General features: G+C 43.4%; 1 protein-coding gene across 2 annotated transcripts in view; it reads right to left on the bottom strand.

Moving 5' to 3' along the window:
- Positions 1-21,150, bottom strand: part of LOC110535203 (WW domain binding protein VOPP1) — an 87,025-nt gene extending 65,875 nt beyond the window's left edge. The window contains exons 1-2 of one of the 2 annotated variants that reach the window (XM_090189263.1): positions 20,649-21,150; positions 10,308-10,366 (exon numbers count right to left, since the gene is read on the bottom strand). In XM_090189263.1, coding sequence (XP_090045389.1) covers positions 10,308-10,366; positions 20,649-20,699 — 110 coding nt within the window. In that variant the 5' untranslated portion in view covers positions 20,700-21,150. The remainder of the gene's footprint in view (positions 1-10,307; positions 10,367-20,648) is intronic. The other variant, XM_090189262.1, reaches the window with a different exon arrangement.
- Positions 21,151-21,508: the final 358 nt, after the last annotated feature.

The raw sequence follows: 21,508 nt of genomic DNA, 5'->3' as shown, positions 1-21,508 counted from the left end.
AATAAAGTGGTGATCCTAACTGACCTAAGACAGGGAATCTTTACTAGGATTAAATGTCAGGAATTGTGAAAAACAGAGTTTAATGTATTTGGCTAAGGTGTATGCAAACTTCCGACTTTAACTGTATGTATTCACATTTGGCAACGATTAGAGCTTTGCACACCAGGATTGTACAATATTATGCAAATGTTTTAAACTCTTCAAGCTCTGTCAAGTTGGTTGTTGATCAATGCGAGACAGCAATTTCTAAGTCTTGCCAAAGATTTACGATGTGTTTACAATACCGCGTTGGTAATGAAGCATTATTTGTTCGACCGCAACTTCTGGGGTAGCTAGCATTAGCTTGGTACGTAGCTAGCACCAATACAACCAGCCTGAAAATGACCAGAAGAAGAAACTGCAGTCATTTTCATAGTTCTTAGCAATGATTTAGTAATCCTTGTGAGTAAGTATTAGCTAGGTTGCCACTTGTTGTTAGACTATTGAAATTGAGCTTAAGTTCATGAAAACAAATAGCTAGCCAGCTGCTTAACCCTGTTGCCCAAAGCTAAAGTTATAGGCAGCCAGCTAGCTTCATCTGTTTTGTGACGCTCGACCGGACCGGCTTATGTGTTGCCACAATAAGGATTAGGAATAATAGTGTAATTTGCTGTTTGCCTTCAAAATAAAAGTATGTCATTGACTGATGCAAATGAATACAAATAGAATTATGCCATACTTTTATTTTGAAGGCTAACTGCAAAGTCCACTATTGTGGCTAGCTTCACATAGATGGGTCCGACCACCATTAATCAAATAAGAACGGTCTTATAAATTTGTGTTATTTTAGATGATGACACCTAGCTATATAGTTAGCTAGGTAACTATTGCTACTGAAACAGATGTAATTTTGCTATGTTTATGGGGAAGAACATTGTTTGCATCCATGAGCTACCTAGGTTTAAAAAACATGTTTTTAATGTCCAGCACTGTAGGTGCTCGAGACTACTTTACCAGCATCATAGCATATGTATCGACGAATCGTTGTGACATATAAAATACGAGTGATAGTGTAATCAATGTGTAAAAATGTATGAATGAGTTAAATTATGTGACATGCAGTCATATTCAGGTTCTGATTGGTCAACAAGCTTATCTGACATGTCTAATAGTGTTATTTGACGTGTATCTTTTTTGACACGCAAAGACCCAAACGGCGTTTCATAGAAATCCTGGTTAAGAATGAAACAACTGAACGAAACAGCAAGTAAGTGAAAGAAAGAGGTTTTGATGATCAAAATCAAATTTTATTTGTCACATACACATGGTTAGCAGATGTTAAATGAGAGTGTAGTGAAATCCTTGTGCTTCTAGTTCCGACCATGCCGTAATATCTAACAAGTAATCTAACCTAACAATGTCACAACAACTACCTTATACACACACAAGTGTAAAGAATTGAATAAGAATATGTACATAAAAATAAATGAATGAGCGATGGCCGAACGGCATAGGCAAGATGCATTAGATGGTATTGAGTACAGTATATACATATGAGATGACTAATGTAGGGTATGTAAACATTATATAAAGTGGCATTGTTTAAAGTGGCTAGTGATACATTTATTACATCAATTTTTCATTCTTAAAGTGGCTAGAGATGAGTCAGTATGTTGGCAGCAGCCACTCAATGTTAGTGATGGCTGTTTAACAGTCTGATGTCCTTGAGATAGAAGCTGTTTTTCAGTCTCTCGGTCCCTGCTTTGATGCACCTGTACTGACCTCGCCTTCTGGATGATAGCGGGGTGAACAGGCAGTGGCTCGGGTGGTTGTCGTCCTTGATTAGCTTTATGGCCTTCCTGTGACATCGGGTGGTGTAGGTGTCCTGGAGGGCAGGTAGTTTGCCCCTGGTGATGCGTTGGGCAGACCTCACTACCCTCTGGAGAGCCTTACGGTTGTGGGCGGAGCAGTTGCCGTTCCAGGCGGTGATACAGCCCGACAGGATGCTCTCGATTGTGCATCTGTAAAAGTTTGTGAGTGTATTTGGTGACAAGCCAAATTTCTTCAGCCTCCTGAGGTTGAAGAGGCGTTGCTGCGCCTTCTTCACCACACCGTCTGTGTGGGTGGACAATTTCAGTTTGTCCGTGATGTGTACGCCAAGGAACTTAAAACTTTCCACTACTGTCCCGTTGATGTGGATAGGGGGCTGCTCCCTCTGCTGTTTCCTGAAGTCCACAATCATCTCCTTTGTTTTGTTGACATTGAGTGTGAGGTTATTTTCCTCACACCAGGAAAATAACCTCACACTCAATGTCAACAAAACAATTGAGATAAGGGCCCTCACCTCCTCCCTGTAGGCCGTCTTGTCGTTGTTGGTAATCAAGCCTACCACTGTAGTGTTGTCTGCAAACTTGATGATTGAGTTGGAGGCGTGCATGGCCACGCAGTCATGGGTCAACAGGGAGTACAGGAGAGGGCTGAGAACGCACCCTTGTGGGGCCCCAGTGTTAAGGATCGGCGGGGTGGAGATGTTGTTGCCTACCCTCACCACCTGTGGGCGGCCCGTCAGGAAGTCCAGTATCCAGTTGCACAGGGCGGGGTCGAGACCCAGGGTCTCGAGTTTGGAGGGTACTATGGTGTTAAATGCTGAGCTGTAGTCGATGATCAGCATTCTTACATAGGTATTCCTCTTGTCCAGATGGGTTAGGGCAGTGTACAGTGTGATTGCGATTGCATCGTCTATGGACCTTTTGGAGAGGTTAACAAATTGGAGTGGGTCTAGTGTGTCAGGTAGGGTGGAGGTGATATGGTGCTTGAGTAGTCTCTCAAAGCACTTCATGATGACAGAAGTGAGTGCTACGGGGCGATAGTCATTTAGCTCAGTTACCTTAGCTTTCTTGGGAACAGGAATAATGGTGGCCCTCTTGAAGCATGTGGGAAAAGTCGAACGAGCACTAGATGGCGTGAGCGAGCAAGATGAAACATCAATCCGTGAGCTAACACTGGTGTAGAGAGAGAAGAAATGTGGCCGAGCGCAAATCAAACTTGTGACTGAGCGAGCAGAACTGCATTTCAGCAGTAAATAACTTTGAGGGCAGACAGTTCGCCTGAAGAAATCCTTACGACATGTCAAGTCTCAAATCACTGCACTCACAAGTATGCCACTTCCGGGTGTCTTTTGCCCCCCCCACACCAAAAGCCATTTTGCTCTCACAACTGCTTACTATAATTGCATAACGGGGAAATTCTAGCCAATGAACATAGCCTGTAGCAGTCTACTGAAACGCAATTGGTCAGGTTTTTGGACCAATCACGACTTGAATGCTCTCTAACCGGATTTTTGACCATGGAAATGAAAAGGGACTGTGAAAGGTGAATGATGGCTGAAAGAAAAGAGGTATGTTCGATAGTTTCAGTAGAGAAACTAGCTAACCAACTAGCTAGCTAATCAACTATGATTTCATGAAGTACGTAGTTATTTGGTCTTCTGTTATTAAAGCAGGATATTGATGAGGCAAGCTAGGTGAGCTAGGAAGCTAATGCTAGCTAACTATTGTTTATCTATGTAGTTTATCCAAAGCTGTTTCTATTATTGGTTAGAAAGATGGTTCTATACTGAATGTGATAGTCACTGCTAAACAATAGAGATGAAGTGGACATACAGTGGTCGCTCCACTAAAAGTTGTGTGATTATTACTTAGAGATACTTTGTGGTTTAGTACGGTACCCTGCGTCACCACTTCAATGCTCCAGACCACCACCAGGGGGAGTTAAGAGCACTGATTATGCTTTTGGGTCCTACTGTGTCTCTAACTGATAATGAACGGGCGACATAAACCTAAATAGAAACTGGTAATTGTGCACGACTTCAGTAATACTTACTAAAACTGTTGTTACACCAAGGCTTTTATTATTTTATTAGGATTATTTTGCTCTTACAGTAGTACTGTAGCCCACTCCCAACCGGTCAAGCTGTACAGAGCCTGGGTGGCGCAACGGTCTAAAACAGTGTCAAGCTGTGTTGCTACAGATGCTGGTTCAATAACCGTGCCGGCCTGTAGGGATGGCTGTAGGTTTTTGGTTTCTCTCCCTCTAAAAACATAAATAAATAACAAACAGGCTTTATTTACAAATTAGTAACAATGTCTCACCCCATGTTCAAGAATGGCTAATTTTACATTATTTGAAAACAAAATCTCCAAAATATTTATATTTTTTAAACAAAGCGATTATTATTAATTTAGAATTATATAAAAGCCCTTTTGGATATTCTCACAGATATAAACTCAGCAAAAAAAAAACATCCCTTTCTCAGGACCTGTTTTTCACAGATAATTCGTAAAATTCCAAATAACTTCACAGATCTTCATTGTAAAGGGATTAAAACATACATGTATGCTCATTTAGGTTTCTCTTAAAGCGCCAATCAGCAGTTGAAACAAAAGCGTTCTCCTAGCTCGTTTCGTAAAAATCTGAGGGACGTGGCTGGAGAAAATGTAACCATTCAAATTCATAGACAGAGCTATAAAACCCCATTGGGAGGAGACAACCCAAGGTTCCTCGCCGAAGACCTCCAAATGGGTTTTAAGAAGGATGCGAGAGGAAGTGAGGAGTTGAGCAGAGATGAATTGGGACAGGGCTCATGTCATTGTTTTAGGTGGAATCGGATGTTGAATGATACATTTATTCTGTTGGCACTTATATTTTTACTCTTGTGCTCTTTCCACAGATGGCTCTGGCTTGCTGACAACATCTGATCAGATGAGACTCTGTACGTGATTTGACTCCTCTATTACTGACTCTATTTAATAAAACTTCCCATGTAAAATGATAAACAAGACAATGTAGACTATGGTAGCTCCCAAATCAGACAATCACTATAATATTTATTTAAATCTGTTTTCCCTCAGTGAAATGTTTGGTGATTGCATGGTGTTTTGATCCTCAGTCCTCCTTTTGAATGTGTACTGATTAAGTTCTAAAACACCCATCATAGTCTATCCTCACCTCCTCCATCACTGCAACGGATTGTCCGGGCTGCTAAGAGGGTCCTGCACGGCTCCAGGGCAAGGAAGCGTGCTGGAAAGATGGTGTGGAAGGGGTCGGCCACTCTCTTCCAAAGATTCCCCTCTCGCAAACTGTTCAGGTCAAGCGTGACCAAAACCTCCCACCACCTGAACAGTTTTTTTCCCTGGCATCTCTGTATATTCAAATTGCTATAGATAAAATGCAATTGTGTTCGTTGTCCGTATAGTAGGCCCGCCTCAAACCATAAACTCACCACCACGGGGCACGCTGTTCACAACGTTGACATCAGCAAACTGCTCGCCCACACAACGCCATACACGCTGCATGCCATCTGTCCGGTACTGTTGAAACCTGGATTCATCCGCGAAGAGCACACGTGCAAGCATGCCAGTGGCCATCGAAGGTAAATATTTGACCATTGAAGTCTGTTTGACGCTGAACTGCAGTCAGGTCAAACCCTGGTGAGATCGAAGTGCAGGCAGCTGAAGTTTTCCCTGAGACAGTTTGTGCAGAAATTCTTCGGATGTGCAAACCCACAGTTTCATCAGCTGTCCGGGTGGCCGGTCTCAGACAATCCCACAGTTTCATCAGCTGTCCGGGTGGCCGGTCTCAGACAATCCCACAGTTTCATCAGCTGTCCGGGTGGCTGGTCTCAGACAATCCCACAGTTTCATCAGCTGTCCAGGTGGCTGGTCTCAGACAATCCCACAGGTGAAGAAGCCGGATGTGGAGGTCCGGGGCTGGCATGGTTGTGGTCTGCGGTTGTGAGGCCGTTTGGATGTATTGCCAAATTCTCTAAAGCAACATTGGAGGCGGCTTATGGTAGAGAAATTAACATTCAATCATATGGCAACAGCTCTGCTGGACTTTCCTGCAGTCAGCATGCCAATTGCAAAACTTGAGACATCTGTGGCATTGTGTTGTGTGACAAAACTGCACATTTGAAAGTGGCCTTTTATTGTTCCCAGAATAAGATGCAACTGTGTAATGATCATCTCTGGCAGAGGGGTGCACCAAAAGGGCTCTCTCGTGTAATATCGAACTCCCAATCTCTGTGCAGACAATGACCACAAGGGCACTGAGTTGGTACACTACATCTACACACAAAAGTATGCATGGTTTAACATTGTATGCGGTGGTCCATACAGAAATGGTTCATCGAGACTTCAGCATACTACAGTCATCAGCATTTCCAAAATAAAACACTAATAAATAACAGAAGAATATCTTCACTTTTCCTTATGCAAAACCATAGACTGAGCTGTGATGGACATTTTTATCATGTGAAGAAGCAGCCTTGAAAATGTTAATCTTGTCTTAGTGTCATAAATAATCCTTGGTTCCTGCCTGTGCTTGGTAAAGGCATGGAGGGGGGGGGGGGGGGGGGGGACATGACCTCCTTAGGACCATCTGGCAGAACGCCCAGAATATGTTCTATAAGATAGGAAATGGTGCCAGACATGCCGGAACCAACCCTATGTAACGTGTCTGTAACCAGTTTATAAAGGATCATTTCCCATCTGACCTAAACTGACGAGACACGCCCAGACCAGGCCCTTACTGTGATCTGCCTAGGAGGAGACATCCGCAAACAATTGAGGGACGGCAACTCATTTCAGTAAGTCAAATTAAATGGAAAAAAGTATAAAAATTGAAAAAATAATTACCCAATAAAACATTAAAATGGAGGGTACTACTAGTACCAAATCAAGTAATAGCACGAAGTGAATGTGAGAAGTGTTGGGTTTGCACCAGACAGAGGCCTGTAATTTTCATCAATATTTATTTTCCACCATACTTTGCAAATAAATTCATTCAAAATCCTACAATGTGATTTTCTGGAGAAAAAAAAATCTCATTTTTTCTGTCATAGTTGAAGAGTACCTATGATGAAAATTACAGGCCTCTCTGATCTTTTTAAGTGGGAGAACTTGCACAATTGGTGGCTGACTAAATACTTTTTTTACTGTATGACAGAAAAAGGGCTACAGCTAGTCTTAGTTAAATAAAACAAATACATTATTAGAGACAAGAAATGTTGCCATGCCCCGCTGACAGCTGTCTGTAGGCATTTATAAGAGAAATGTCTATGAGGTCTGTAGCCATTGATAATAGCAAAGGTGCTATTCAACGATTCTATATGTATAAGATGAAGATCCATAAGGTGCATAGGAAGTAACGACATGAGAATCGTTGAAGATGCACATGGGGTAATACGGGAGATTACCAAGTATGTTTGGGAATAGTACTAAGTGAATGTGGATGTGAAAGTTGTGTGATATGACATATTAAACTGATTCAAATTTGGATATTAAGCTGATTCAAATTTAGATATGACGTACTGAGTGAATGAGGACTATCTCCAGTGTGAATGTGGAGTGAATGTGAGTTGAGTTGTCCAGTTCTGTATAAGCAGAGCCCCCCCATCTATAACGTTATCTAGGGGTTCCGTCCACCACCACCCATGTTAGTCCGGGAGTACTAATAATAATAATAATATGAGTGTTATTGAACACAGGGTGTTTCATATATATCCATATATAGGAAGTAGCAATCTATAGGCATTTTTGAATTGTCTATGTGGTCTGGGACCACTGTCTCTGGGAGGATATAACTGTTGAAGATACACACGGTGCATAGATGCACACGGAGTGGATGTGGCTGTGAATACCTAAGTATAGTTATATAAAAGAAAATACTGAATACCCCAAACAGCTCTACATATGTGTGAGCTGAGTTATGACTTTATACCCCCTGCTATATTGAGGATAAAGAGTTAGCTGTCTAACAGACTCCCATTCTGGACCCATATAGCCGCTCCAGCAGACTCGCATTCTGAAAAAAAAAAAAACTCGGCCTCACCTGTATTCTTCATGCCCCTCTCTGAGGCACACCTGCTGTGTAAACAAAAAACTAGGTTCACTTTGTTGCCTCCCGCTGCTGCCTTTGGACAGATATGATTCAGAATAGGCCCACTCTTCAGTACATTGATAAGAGAAACGAGAGAGGGAGATGAAGTGATTTACGAGCTGGTACGGCCCGAGCCAAGGTCCTCTAATCATGAAACCCTGGATTTTACCCTAACACAAATGTTTCATCTGAATGAGGGAAGGCAGGAAGGAGAGAAGGAGGGAAGGAAGAAGAGCGAGCGAGAGCGACAAGAGGGGGAGAAAAGGAGACAGAAGAGCAAGAGGAAGGGAGGGGAAAGCAGAACTAATGCTGAATCATAGAACAGAATCACACTGATGTGACAGTTGACTCTAGTGTGTACCATCAGCGGACGGTGGCCACTTGCGGGGACCGTATGTTGTAATAATGTCTCCAGTAAACATGTGAGAGACATGGCAACACACCTACTATAAAAACACTGATGGCTTGAGAGAAGAAGCAGCGATTTGGGTATCTGCAAAAGTCACACACACACACACACAATTTGGCGACGAGCAATTTCCCTGACAGTGGGAGAGAAAGGACAATGATCGGGACATTAGGGTTGATATCAGGGAGCAACAGGGAGCCGCCATATCATCCCCTGAACGTTCACAACAAAGTTTAGCCTTCAGTAGGGCTGAGCAATGGACCAGGCACGTGTGTGTATATATGAAGGTGTGAGAGTGATTGGGAACGGGATCAGTGTCAGACCAACACTTCTGCCTTTGCTCCTCTCCAACTGATGGCCACGTTTCCTCAAATGCCTCAAAAGCCCTTCATTGCGTTACCACTGTACATAACCCAGCCGCATTCTATCCGCCACTTCATCATTCGCTGCCGCGGCTATGGCGCGATACGTCCCCGAACACTCGGCGTGGCTGGAGGCATTAAATCCAGATGGGTAGAATGATTAGCGCTACGCCGGGGTGGATGCAAATGCAAATCCAACACTTATTCCAGGCCTCAGAAATGCGCTGCGCTATCTATAATTGGTTCCTGCTCAGTGAACTCTTGCCTGGCCCCTTAGGGAGAACCTGAATCTTTTTAAACCCCCAAGCACAAAGCTCTGGCGTTTGGCTGTGGGCGAGGGGAATCCCTTCTGGAGCATGCAGTCAGAGGCCTGTGCATTAATCAGGAGCCTCCTGATGATCTGCCCTCTAACCAGGGCTGGGACTTTACGACTACCCCCCCTTGCCCATAGACACCATTGGACAGCAAACAACTTGGAGGTATGATCTGATTCACCCATTGTGTCTTCATGTAAAGACTGAACACCGGTGCTTCCAGTAGACATAGTTCTCTGGTCTGTATATGATGGGTTGTGTAGTTTCACTCTGATAGCACAGCAGCTATATAACATACTCTTAAAAAAAAAAAAATGTAAGGATTGTTATCATTTTTTACAGTACATGACATATCTCTTCAGAGGCACACACTCATTCCATTATCTACATGACATATCTCTTCAGAGGTGCACACTCATTCCATTACCTACATGACATATCTCTTCAGAGGCACACACTCATTCCATTATCTACATGACATATCTCTTCAGAGGCGCACACTCATTCCATTACCTACATGACATATCTCTTCAGAGGCGCACACTCATTCCATTACCTACATGACATATCTCTTCAGAGGCGCACACTCATCCCATTACCTACATGACATATCTCTTCAGAGGCGCACACTCATCCCATTACCTACATGACATATCTCTTCAGGAGGCACACACTCATTCCATTACCTACATGACATATCTCTTCAGAGGCGCACACTCATTCCATTACCTACATGACATATCTCTTCAGAGGCGCACACTCTCATTTTATTGAACAATGGCCGACACCGGTAGTTACCAGCGAGGGAGAATGGATGGGAAGCTTAAAGCTGCAACATGTAACTTTTTTGGGGCGATCAAATTCACATAGAAAATATATGTAGTTATAACAGTAGAGGTGTGTGGGAAAAATCATTGGGGAAGCCAAGTCCCCTCCCCCCCCAAAAAGCCACATTACAATTTACAATTTATGTGTTGTGACAATCACATTGTTTGCTCGCCAACCTGTTAATTCATATGCCTTGGGACCGTGACAAAACGACTGCTGGACTGTGACATTAACAGGTGAAATGGCCACAGTCTCACACATATGTATGGAAAGCCTTGACAAAAGATATTTGTGTTGACTCAGATGAGATGGATTGTCTCAGACACTATGGTTCCTCTGAATAGAAATGTTAAATCAAACAAAATGACTGTTATTCATATGACCCCACCATTTGGCGGTATGTAGCTTGTTACCGATCACAATATCATAAAATCGGCCATGTACAGTACAATACATACTGTGGCAGATGGTACTTACATAAAGTAGATGGGGTATCCGCCTTCAAAATACCAGCAGTACTTTTTGGCCTCTATGCACTGCAAGAGGGAGAGGAAGAAAGTAAGTCCATGCTCTTTACATAATGAAATAAAACAAATAGTCCCTCCTGCCCCACCCACAGTAAATACTATGACCTGACATTGGACAGACCATCTCTCCCACAGTGCAGACTGTATGACCTGACATCGGCTTCAGGCCTACATTTACTAAGTCTCGTTATTTCCGGCTTCAACCAGGTTGTTTAATAACCTCCATTCTCCGTCAAGTTAGCGCTAGACGAATCGGCATATGCTCTGGGCTTCACTGTTGAAGAGATAATTTTCTCCACCTACGGAGAATTGGATAAGAATTTGAGACAGTCTTGCGATAAAGAGCGTACCAACAAACCATTTCAGAGCGGCATGCCATCTGCCTGCATCCCATTACGCCAGGATTCGTTCATCCCGGGCAGGAGTTGTTTCTTAATCAATACGCCTCGCGGCAACACTACGCAGCTGCCTCCAACCGCCCTCTATCAAAATGCTGACTGAGGCAGTCTCTGTAAAGCGTAAGGCATATTTCAGTTTTATAGCCCTCATAAGATGTGCTTTGTAGCTTAGTAGTGCGCTCTCCATCCTTTCTACACAAAGCAAGGAGAGATAAAAAAAAAAAATTGGCAAGATGAGGAAAAGGAGGATCTGTCCTGGGAGTGTTATGCACAAGGCCAGGCATAACCTCCAGGGCTTTATGCGCAAGTAATGCTTTTCATTAAAAAATTAGGTACCATGTTGAAGCTTTGAAAGATAAATGAAACCGCTCTGTTCACATATGAAAAACACGTTGGTTATAATACAGCGCTGAAACTGGTATGGTTTGCAGTGTCAAGATGATCCGTTTGCCTACGAGCGAATGAACAACCTTTATGGATCTGTTAACCCATGCAAATATTATTGCTGTTTTAAATCATACATACAGATTCTCTCTGGCAGCCCTGGCTTTATGCAACACACAATACAGTCCTCCGCCAAAGCCTCACTGCCGACTCAGTGATATGACAGATGTAGTGTTAACAGCATAGTGGAGCATACAGTGTTCTCTAAATAAAAACAACAGGATGCCCCTTTGCTCTTCAATGTAACTGAAATCCACTGGCCTCCAACATAAAGGCTATAAAGTCAGACATGGGCTGCATCTTAGTAGTCTGTGGCTGGCTCAGAATAGGTGACCTTGATGCCCTACTGCTCTCACCTGCCCAGTTGTGGAAAAAAGTCAGACTGTTGAGGTGCACCCACATACATCTCTCAACGAGGTGAGAGATGAACTATAGAAGACAGTGAAGCCTGGCTCATCTTTGGAGAGCTGTGGGTGGAGAGGCTTTTATAGAGACGTGAAAATGGCCGCCAAAGGACTGGCTGGATGGATGGCAGGCTGAGGTGGCATTTCATCCCAGGAGCATCCAGGAATCCCCTTTGTGGTTTGTGCCATGTGTTTTCCCCCCCACAATGTGTGGCCACTGAGCGCACAACGGACGTGGGTTCTACCCAATGAGTTATACCCACACACAAGATGAGTGACGAGGGGCTCTGTTTTGAAGCCACCGTGCCTCCCTTTTGGTACACCCCACCATACATTTGTTTTTGCCATGTTTATTCTATTAGACACCTTAATGCACATATGTTTTATTATGAGCCAATATAGTCCTTGAAACATTTCATTTTCATTTTTTTAAATTTTAAATACTGTAGGATTCTATTCCTTCCTATGGAAGACTGCTTCTTCTGAGTGGTGGCTTCAAAGCCTCTCAATGGCCAATGCATAGTGTCGGCAATACAGGGTTTTATACAAACACACACACACACACACACACACACACACCAAAAAGAATACAAACGCAATTTCAACAATTTTACTGAGTTACAGCTCATAAGAAAATCAGTCAATTTAAATTCATTAAATAGGCCCAAAACTATGGATTTCACATGACTGGGAATACAGATATGCATCTGTTGGTCACAGATACCTTAAAAAAGGTAAGGGTGTGGATCAGAATACCAGTCAGTATCTGGTGTAACCACCATTTGCCTCATGTAGCTGGACACATCTCCTTCACATAGAGTTGATCAGGCTGTTGATTGTGGCATGTGGAATGTTGTCCCATTCCTCTTCAATGGCTGTGAGAAGTTGTTGGATATTGGAGGAAACTGGAACACGCTGTTGTACACATTGATCCAGAGCATCCCAAACATGCTCAATGGGAGACATGTCTGGCGTGTATGCAGGCCATGGAAGAACTGGGACATTTTCAGCTTCCAGGAATTGTGTAAAGATCCTTGCGACATGGGGCCATGCATTATCATGCTGAAACATGATTTGAAGGCAGTGGATGAATGGCACAACAATGGCCCTCAGGATCTCGTCACGGTACCTCTATGCATTCAAATTGCCGTCAATAAAATGCAATTGTGTTCGTTGTCCATAGCTTATGCCTGCCCATACCATCACCTCACCACTGGTCACTGTTCAAAACGTTGCCATCAGCAAACCCGCTTGCCCACACTACGCCATACACACTGTCTGCCAACTGCCCGGTACAGTTGAAACCAGGACTTATCTGTGAATAGCACACTTCTCCAGCGTGCCAGTGGCCATCGAAGGTGAGCATTTGCCCACTGAACTGCAGTCAGGTCAAGACCCTGGTGATGACGACGAACACGCCCATGAGCTTCCTTAAGACGGTTTGACAATTTGTTCAGAAATTATTTGGTTGTGCAATCCCACAGTTTCATCAGCTGGTATGGGCAGCTGGTATCATCAGATGATCCCACAGTTTCATCAGTTTGTATGGGCAGCTGGGATCATCAGATGATCCCACAGTTTCATCAGTTTGTATGGGCAGCTGGTATCATCAGATGATCCCACAGTTTCATCAGTTTGTACGGGCAGCTGGTATCATCAGATGATCCCACAGTTTCATCAGTTTGTATGGGCAGCTGGTATCATCAGATGATCCCACAGGTGAAGAAGGTGGACGTGGAGGTCCTGGGCTGGCATGGTTATACGTGGTCTTTGGTTGCCAGGCCGGGTTGGACATACATACCAAATTCTCTAAAACGACATTGGATGCGGCTTATTGTAGAGAAATTAACATTCAATTATCTGGAAAACAGCTCCAGGGGACATTCCTGCAGTCAGCATGCCAATTGCACGCTCCCTCAAAACATCTATAGCATTGTGTTGAGAGACAGAACTAGACATTTTAGTGGCCTTTTATTGTCCCCAGCACAAGGTGCACCTGTGTAATGATCATGCTGTTTAATCATCTTCTTGATCTGCCACACCTGTCAGGTGGATGGATTATCTTGGCAAAGGAAAAATGCTCACTAACAGGGATATTATTTCGAAGTAAACAGCTGGAGGCAGGGCTTTCTCCTATAGAGCTCCATTTTTATGGAATGTTCTGCCTACCCATGTGCGAGACGCAGACTCAGTCTCAACCTTTAAGTCTTTACTGAAGACTCATCTCTTCAGTGGGTCATATGATTGAGTGTAGTCTGGCCCAGGAGTGTGAAGGTGAACGGAAAGGCTCTGGAGCAACAAACCACCCTTGCTGTCTCTGCCAGGCCGGTTTCCCTCTCCACTGGGATTCTCTGCCTCTAACCCTATTACAGGGGCTGAGTCACTGGCTTACTGGTGCTCTTCCATGCCATCCCTGGGAGGGGTGCGTCACTTGAGTGGGTTGAGTCACTGACGTGATATTCCTGTCTGGGTTGTGCCGTGGCGGAGATCTTTGTGGGCTATACTCGGCCTTGTCTCAGGATGGTACGTTGGTGGTTGAAGATATCCCTCTAGTGGTGTGGGGGCTGTGCTTTGGAAAAGTGGGTGGGGTTATATCCTTCCTGTTTGGCCCTGTCCGGGGGTGTCATCGGATGGGGCCACAGTGTCTCCTGACCCCTCCTGTCTCAGCCTCCAGTATTTATGCTGCAGTAGTTTGTGTCGGGGGCTAGGGTCAGTTTGTTATATCTGGAGTACTTCTCCTGTCTTATCCGGTGTCCTGTGTGAATTTAAGTATGCTCTCTCTAATTCTCTCTTTCGCTCTCTCGGAGGACCTGAGCCCTAGGACCATGCCTCAGGGCTACCTGGCATGATGACTCCTTGCTGCTATGGAACCCTGACCTGTTCACGGGACGTGCTACCTGTCCCAGACCTGCTGTTTTCAACTCTCTAGAGACAGCAGGAGTGGTAGAGATACTCTTAATGATCGGCTATGAAAAGCCAACTGACATTTACTCCTGAGGTGCTGACTTGCTGCACCCTCGACAACTACTGTGATTATTATTATTTGACCATGCTGGTCATTTATGAACATTTGAACATCTTGGCCATGTTCTGTTATAATCTCCACCCGGCACAGCCAGAAGAGGACTGGCCACCCCTCATAGCCTGGTTCCTCTCTAGGTTTCTTCCTAGGGAGTTTTTCCTAGCCACCGTACTTCTACACCTGCATTGCTTGCTGTTTGGGGTTTTAGGCTGGGTTTCTGTACAGCACTGTGAGATATCAGCTGATGTAATAAGGGCTATATAAATAAATTTGATTTGAAATTTGATTTGATATAAACAAATTCGTGCTCAAAACTTGAGCGAACACTACACTAACCCACACAACCACACTACACATCCCTACCCAAGCTTAAGGTGCTTAAACTACTTGAATTTGGCACTCTCAAATATGTTTATGAAAAATATTAGAAAATTAATTTCCAGGCAGACAACCAAGTTCCATTTCCCCACGAGTTTCGCGCTCTGCTTGCCAGGCGAGCTCGCTCATTCCACCCACACTCCCACTCAGCCAGGCGTAGGGCTGGGCGGGAAACCGTACTTGGTGATGCAGGTGACCGGTTTGGGTTTTACTTTCCATTTTATACCTGTATTTGAATGTTTGGTTTGTTAAATGTGATACACCATGTGTAATGTCAATATTTATTGTTTACTTCGCTACTTGAGTCATCGCTCTCTACTCTTTCTCCCCGTGACACTTTCCACAAAGACCTAGCCACGCCCCCTGTCACTCAAAGAGCACATTTGATGCTCCTCAACCACGAGACACTTGCGTTCAGTCTGCATGGTCAATCTAGCACATGCAACAATGCTGATGACAACAATGCTGTTTTTACTTTGATTCGTAATATAAATCCACTAGCGTTCTATAATGACTCTATTAGTTTGTGTTTCTTACATCAGCTAGGTTTGTCTTTTCTTAGCATGTTGCCCTAAATCTTGTGAGATGCTAATTGTTAGCCGCTAATGCTAATAGCTAGCTAGCTCATAAAATGTACTGAGTAAGAGCAAATGTAGCTAGTTAATACTGCCTGATAAAGCAGTGATGGCTTTGACCTAAAATCAGCATGTTGGTTGTGCAACAGTATCTTCTAAATCAAAGAGGAATATGCAAAGCAAGAATATGTTAGCTACATGAAGTAGATAAGAGAAAACATGCAATGTAGTCAAAGCTTATAGGGTCCCCTAGGAAACCCTTATCAACACTTTAGTTCCTACCCTGTCACAATAACTCCTCCCCTGGCATTTTAATTCATTGTATTCTCAAACACTGTATTCAAAGTGCCCACTATTATATTCCAACTATAGAATTAGAATAGTCATTATATTTCCATGATTCCAACAGTTTTGCCATAATTTGAGAGTCAAATCACAATTGTAACATTTGGTTAAAAATAAGTCCTATATTATTTGCCCATATCGTGCAGCCCTACGTGGCAGTGTGGACATTATCTCTACTGAGCAGTGGTGTAAAGTACTTAAGTAAAATTACTTTCAAGTACTACTTAAGTCATATTTATTTGGTATCTGTACTTTACTATTTATTTTATATTTTTGACAACCATTACTTCACTACATTCCTAAATAAAATACTGTACTTTTTACTCCATACATTTTCCCTGACACCCAAAAGTACTCATTACATTTTGAATGCTTAGCAGGGCAGGAAAACGTTCCAATTCACCAAGAGAACATCCCTGGTCATCTACCACCTCTGATCTGACAGACTCACTAAACACAAATGCTTTGTTTGTAAATTGTCTTGAGTGTTGGAGTGTGCCCCTGGTTATCCGTAAATAAAAATAATCAAGAAAATGGTGCCATCTGGTTTGATTAATAAGGAATTTGAAATTATTTATACTTAAGTAAATTTGACCAATTACATTTTATTATGGTTGGCCATATTGCCCAGCCCTAGCCAGGCGGGTACACAACTGACTGATTAGGCGCCGCCAAACGTCAATTCGATACCTAAAATGCAAATGGAGAATCAATCCTGCCTTTTCTGCGTAGGGAACATTTTCAGGATCTTTTATTTCAGCTCATAAAACATGGGACAAACACTTTACGTGTTGCGTTCAGAGTAGATCACTGGTTCTACCGCTTAACGACTCTAGGATGTTTCCTAGCTCTCACCACCATAGAATGGGGGACAGTCAATGAAGGTTGGGACTAGGGCCATACAATTGAGCATTTGGAAGGGGTTGGCTGTTGGGAAGAATGGACAATACGGGGACACCCTGGCAGCGAAGCCCTGGCAGGAAGAGGGCCGCCATGGTTGGAACAAACTGCCTGTTTGTGGGACCAAACTCCCCACTGTGGCACTGCCAAACAGCAGGGTCCACAGCTATGTAGTAGCTCAGGAGCTGACACCCCCCCCCCCCGCCCCCCCCCCCCCCCCCCCCCAGATACCCAGGCCAACCACAAAGACCACAACACTCCCACTGCACACGCTTAGTTAAAGCAGGGGAGTTTGCAAGTATGTTAAATTATCCCTCAAATGTAGTATCTGAAGACCTGCAGAGCGTCAGTTGCTTGGTCGGCTGTCGTCTTGTCTCTGTAGCAGAAAGGGGACAACCGAGCGAGTGACCGTTTATACAACAGCAAACTGCGGCATCCTGCTTGGTTTTGTCCCAGATGGGCCGTGATTTTGGGAGGACACGTGTTATTGGTTTAGGAGTAGAACTGGCTCTTTTTTTTAAAATTCAGCCTCAGCCATTTGAAGCCTTGATAAAGTGATAAAACTACTCCAGAGATGTTATTCACTCACAGTTGACACCATCGGACATTTTTACAGCTGGTTTAATGTAAAGTCAAGTGGAGAAATCCATCAAAAAGAGGATCACAAAGCTAATTTACATCCAAAAGGATATAGGATTACTACATTATTTTAAAACTACTGCATTAATCCGACCAGTCATTCATTAGTCATATCATGTCACTGTACTGTAACCTGGGTCATAAATCATAGACAATGGAGGTCGAGTCATAATGGCAAGACTACTATTACAGTTACTAGATTATAAAAATGGTCAAGTTGATGAGATACTGTTTGGCTCACTACAACCAAACCTCATGGGTTGCGCTTAGTTTGTGATAATATACATTTTAAAATGTGGCCAAGCATGACCTTGCCCAGACCGACCAAGCCCGGACCGAACCCCTCTTTGCTGTCATACTGCCAACAAAACAATTCGTCAACCGAATCGGTAAGTAAACATATAACAAAACTGTCCCTCCACGTTTCAAGACATCTCTAATGCATTCCCCATTGAGGTTTTCCCCTATGGATAGTAGAGTCCTCATGTGATTGACAGACTATTCAAAGAGCAGAAGATAGTTTGGTAATGTGACAGTGGAAGCAGGCTGAAGCGGTGGTGATAACCCAGAATTTATCCTAATACTTTTAGTCAGTGTAGAACTATAGTACAAGATGAGGTACAATCCCCTCAAGGAACACCCATTGTTGAAATAAGATCTGGTGAAGTCTCCTCCCTCTAATGCCATTCTGGTAGTCGAGTTGTGAAGATATAGAGTAGCGCCTATCTATTGGAATCCAAAGTAACAAAGAGCACAAAACTGTAGGCTATGCTTTTTTTGGCTATAAGATACAAACGTCATACTGGACACATCAGAACATGTACACTCGATTTCTGCCGAGTCAAAAGCTCACAAAACCATAATAGCGCCTTCTACAAAGAGGAGCCCGTGAGGAAGACAGTCCACGCTAAAGCTTCTATCCAGCTCCCTCCCAGTCACAGAGCTGCTATCTTAGTGCCAGAGAGTGTTAGGGATGTTAATGCAGCCCCACCCTGGCACGAGAGGGGTGGGGGTGACCTTCCTGCATGGAGAGGCTGACTCGTCTCATAGGGTCGCTGAACCGCAAACCCTCCAATCTCCACAGAACCTGACACCTCCAGCACCACAGAAGCTTCTGGTCACATTCCTGCCAGGGAGCTTTCCACTGCCATATCTGTCATAGTGAGCTGGCCAGGCGAGGTTAATCTCAAAACTAACCTGCCACTTTAAAAATGTATAGCCAGTCTCTTTCTCCCCCCCTCTCGAAAAGCTGTCCATGACCATGCACATCAACTGATATGCCTTTCCAACTAAGCACCCAAAGACATTTAACAATTGAGTTGAGCACACCAATTCTGGATTCATGACCAAGCAAAGCTTAGTTATTGCAGCCTGCACCTAGACTTGTTCCCTACAACCTGCACCTAGACTTGTTCCCTACAACCTGCACCTAGACTTGTTCCCTACAACCTGCACCTAGACTTTTCCCCTACAACCTGCACCTAGACCTTTTCCCCTACAACCTGCACCTAGACTTTTCCCCTACAACCTGCACCTAGACTTGTTCCCTACAACCTGCACCTAGACTTGTTCCCTACAGCCTGCACCTAGACTTGTTCCCTACAACCTGCACCTAGACTTGTTCCCTACAGCCTGCACCTAGACTTTTCCCCTACAACCTGCACCTAGACTTTTCCCCTACAACCTGCACCTAGACTTGTTCCCTACAACCTGCACCTAGACTTTTCCCCTACAACCTGCACCTAGACCTTTCCCCTACAACCTGCACCTAGACTTTTCCCCTACAACCTGCACCTAGACTTTTCCCCTACAACCTGCACCTAGACTTGTTCCCTACAACCTGCACCTAGACCTTTTCTCCTACTTGACTTACTCACTTTGTTCAATAAAAACAGACAGCATTTCAATTTCAGTGGTAATCATACATTTCTTATGCTGCGATTTTACACTTCTTGTGAAGTTGGTTGGTGGTTGGTGAAAGTAGATTGGCAGACATGGCAGAACTTAAGATATTGCTTGAACTTCAGCGCGTGTTTGCAGAGTGAACGTTAGTGTCAATTTGCATGCGTGCTAAACGGTCTGTTATTGCCTAAGCATGGATTAACCTTGTACATTAGTTACTTCAATAACATAACCGAAATTAAATATTATAGGGCATGAGCATGAGCATCCACAGGATGCTGCTCCCGAGTGGCGCAGCGGTCTAAGGCACTGCACCTCATTGCTAGAGGCCTCACTACAGACCCTGGTTCGATCCCTCGTGATCGGCGCACAATTGGCCCAGCATCGTCCGGGTTAGGGGAGGCTTTGGCCAAGGTAGGCCGTCATTGTAAATAAGAATTTGTTCTTAACTGACTTGGCTAGTTAAATAAAAGGTTAAATAAAAAATAGGAGCCAAGTACATTGGACAGCATGATATCCTGCACAGAGTAAGGTTCAACTGACTTAATACATAATTGAAAAGATAAAAGATCTAGTGTAATGAAAATGGACTTGACAGAAACCAAAACAGTCTTGTTGTAGTGTTATGATAGTCCAAGCACAGAGGTTTTCCTAGGGCATGGCAGATTAGAAAACCATTTAGAATTGTTAATTTCTGAAGATTTATTTATTTTTTTTAAGTAGTGAAATTGTCAAAAAGTCCAACAATCTTTTACATTGTGATTTTCAGTGGTTCAAGAGGGCAATTCCACATGTAATGTTTCTCATACAAATGTGTGGCTCGTGAATGAGTTAGTAAGTCTGTACCGTCTCCAAATGTTACAGAAGAGAGATATTGAAAAGGGCCATGATAAAGTTAGGAACCCAGACAGTATCACTTACGGTTGTACAGAAATAAAACATAATTTCCTTGTAACCATTTTCGCACTCGATTTGGTCAATATTACCTACATGAAGAGTTCCGTTTTGTTACGGAGGAACGGACAGAAAGACAAAGGGTTAGCCAAATTGCATCATACTGTAGCCTACACTGTATATCATCTGATGGGGGGCAGATGCTTCGTTCTTTGAAAATACTGTTAAATATATCCACCATGACAAATTAACAGTAAAGCATCATTCACGTCATAATATTTTCTTTACCAACATAATTAAAATTCTAATTTGATCAAAAAGGTACAGCGTAATCCCATAAACGCCCGTTATATAGTTGGCAATAGCCGATGTTGTCTAAGGGCTGCTCACCTCTAAAAATATCAAAAACGTCAGGACTATCCCAGGGAGTAGATTCTTCATCTCTCCTTGCCGAATTTCAAACTCCGTTTTGAATGAAAAGATGAACAAAGACTTTATCACAATGTCGATTTCATTCCGCAACAAAACGTTCAGCAGCTTCCCGCATCACACAAAGCATACGACCGACGAGCCTCCGCGTAACCCAGCTGTCAATGCGGGATAGGAGCAGTGACAGCGCCAATGTTAGCTCGAGTTCCTGTTGGTCTAGTGGCATTGTTTCCGCGATTAGATCATATCATTTTGAAGCAAAACTGCTCCAAAGAAAGATTAAAAAAATAAGGTATTCAATGGCATTATGCAGGCTATCCTAACAGCTGCATTACATTAGGATTTACGGTAATCGACGCCCCCTTTCGCTAACAAAACAGCCCGGAAGACACTCCTGTTTAGGTAAATCAGATAAGGTGAATCAAAAGGTTGTCTACTCCTGTAACCTCCCCATAATGCAATTGAGGAATTCTTGGTTCTGAAAATGATAACTGGAATATGTATAATCACAGAGGGAGTGAAGACACCTCATGATTTTATATGCAATGAGATTCTCTGACATTTCATCTAGGTGCAGTATGCTATTCTAAACTCGGCAACAACAACAAAAAAAATCCCTTTTTCAGGACCCTGTTCTTCAAAGATAATTCGTAAAAATCCAAATAACTTCACAGATCTTCATTGTATAGGGTTTATTAAACACTGTTTCCCATGCTTGTTCAATGAACCATAAACAATGAATGAACATGCACCCGTGGAATGGTCATTAAGACACTAACACCTTACAGACGGTAGGCAATTAAGGTCAGAGTTATGAAAAC

The sequence above is a fragment of the Oncorhynchus mykiss genome, chromosome 11 (genome assembly GCF_057628025.1).
Source record: "Oncorhynchus mykiss isolate SJ-2025 chromosome 11, ASM5762802v1, whole genome shotgun sequence".
Lineage (NCBI taxonomy): Eukaryota > Metazoa > Chordata > Actinopteri > Salmoniformes > Salmonidae > Oncorhynchus > Oncorhynchus mykiss.
The sequence above is the reverse complement of the archived record's forward strand: the minus strand, read 5'-3'. Positions and strand labels throughout refer to the sequence as shown.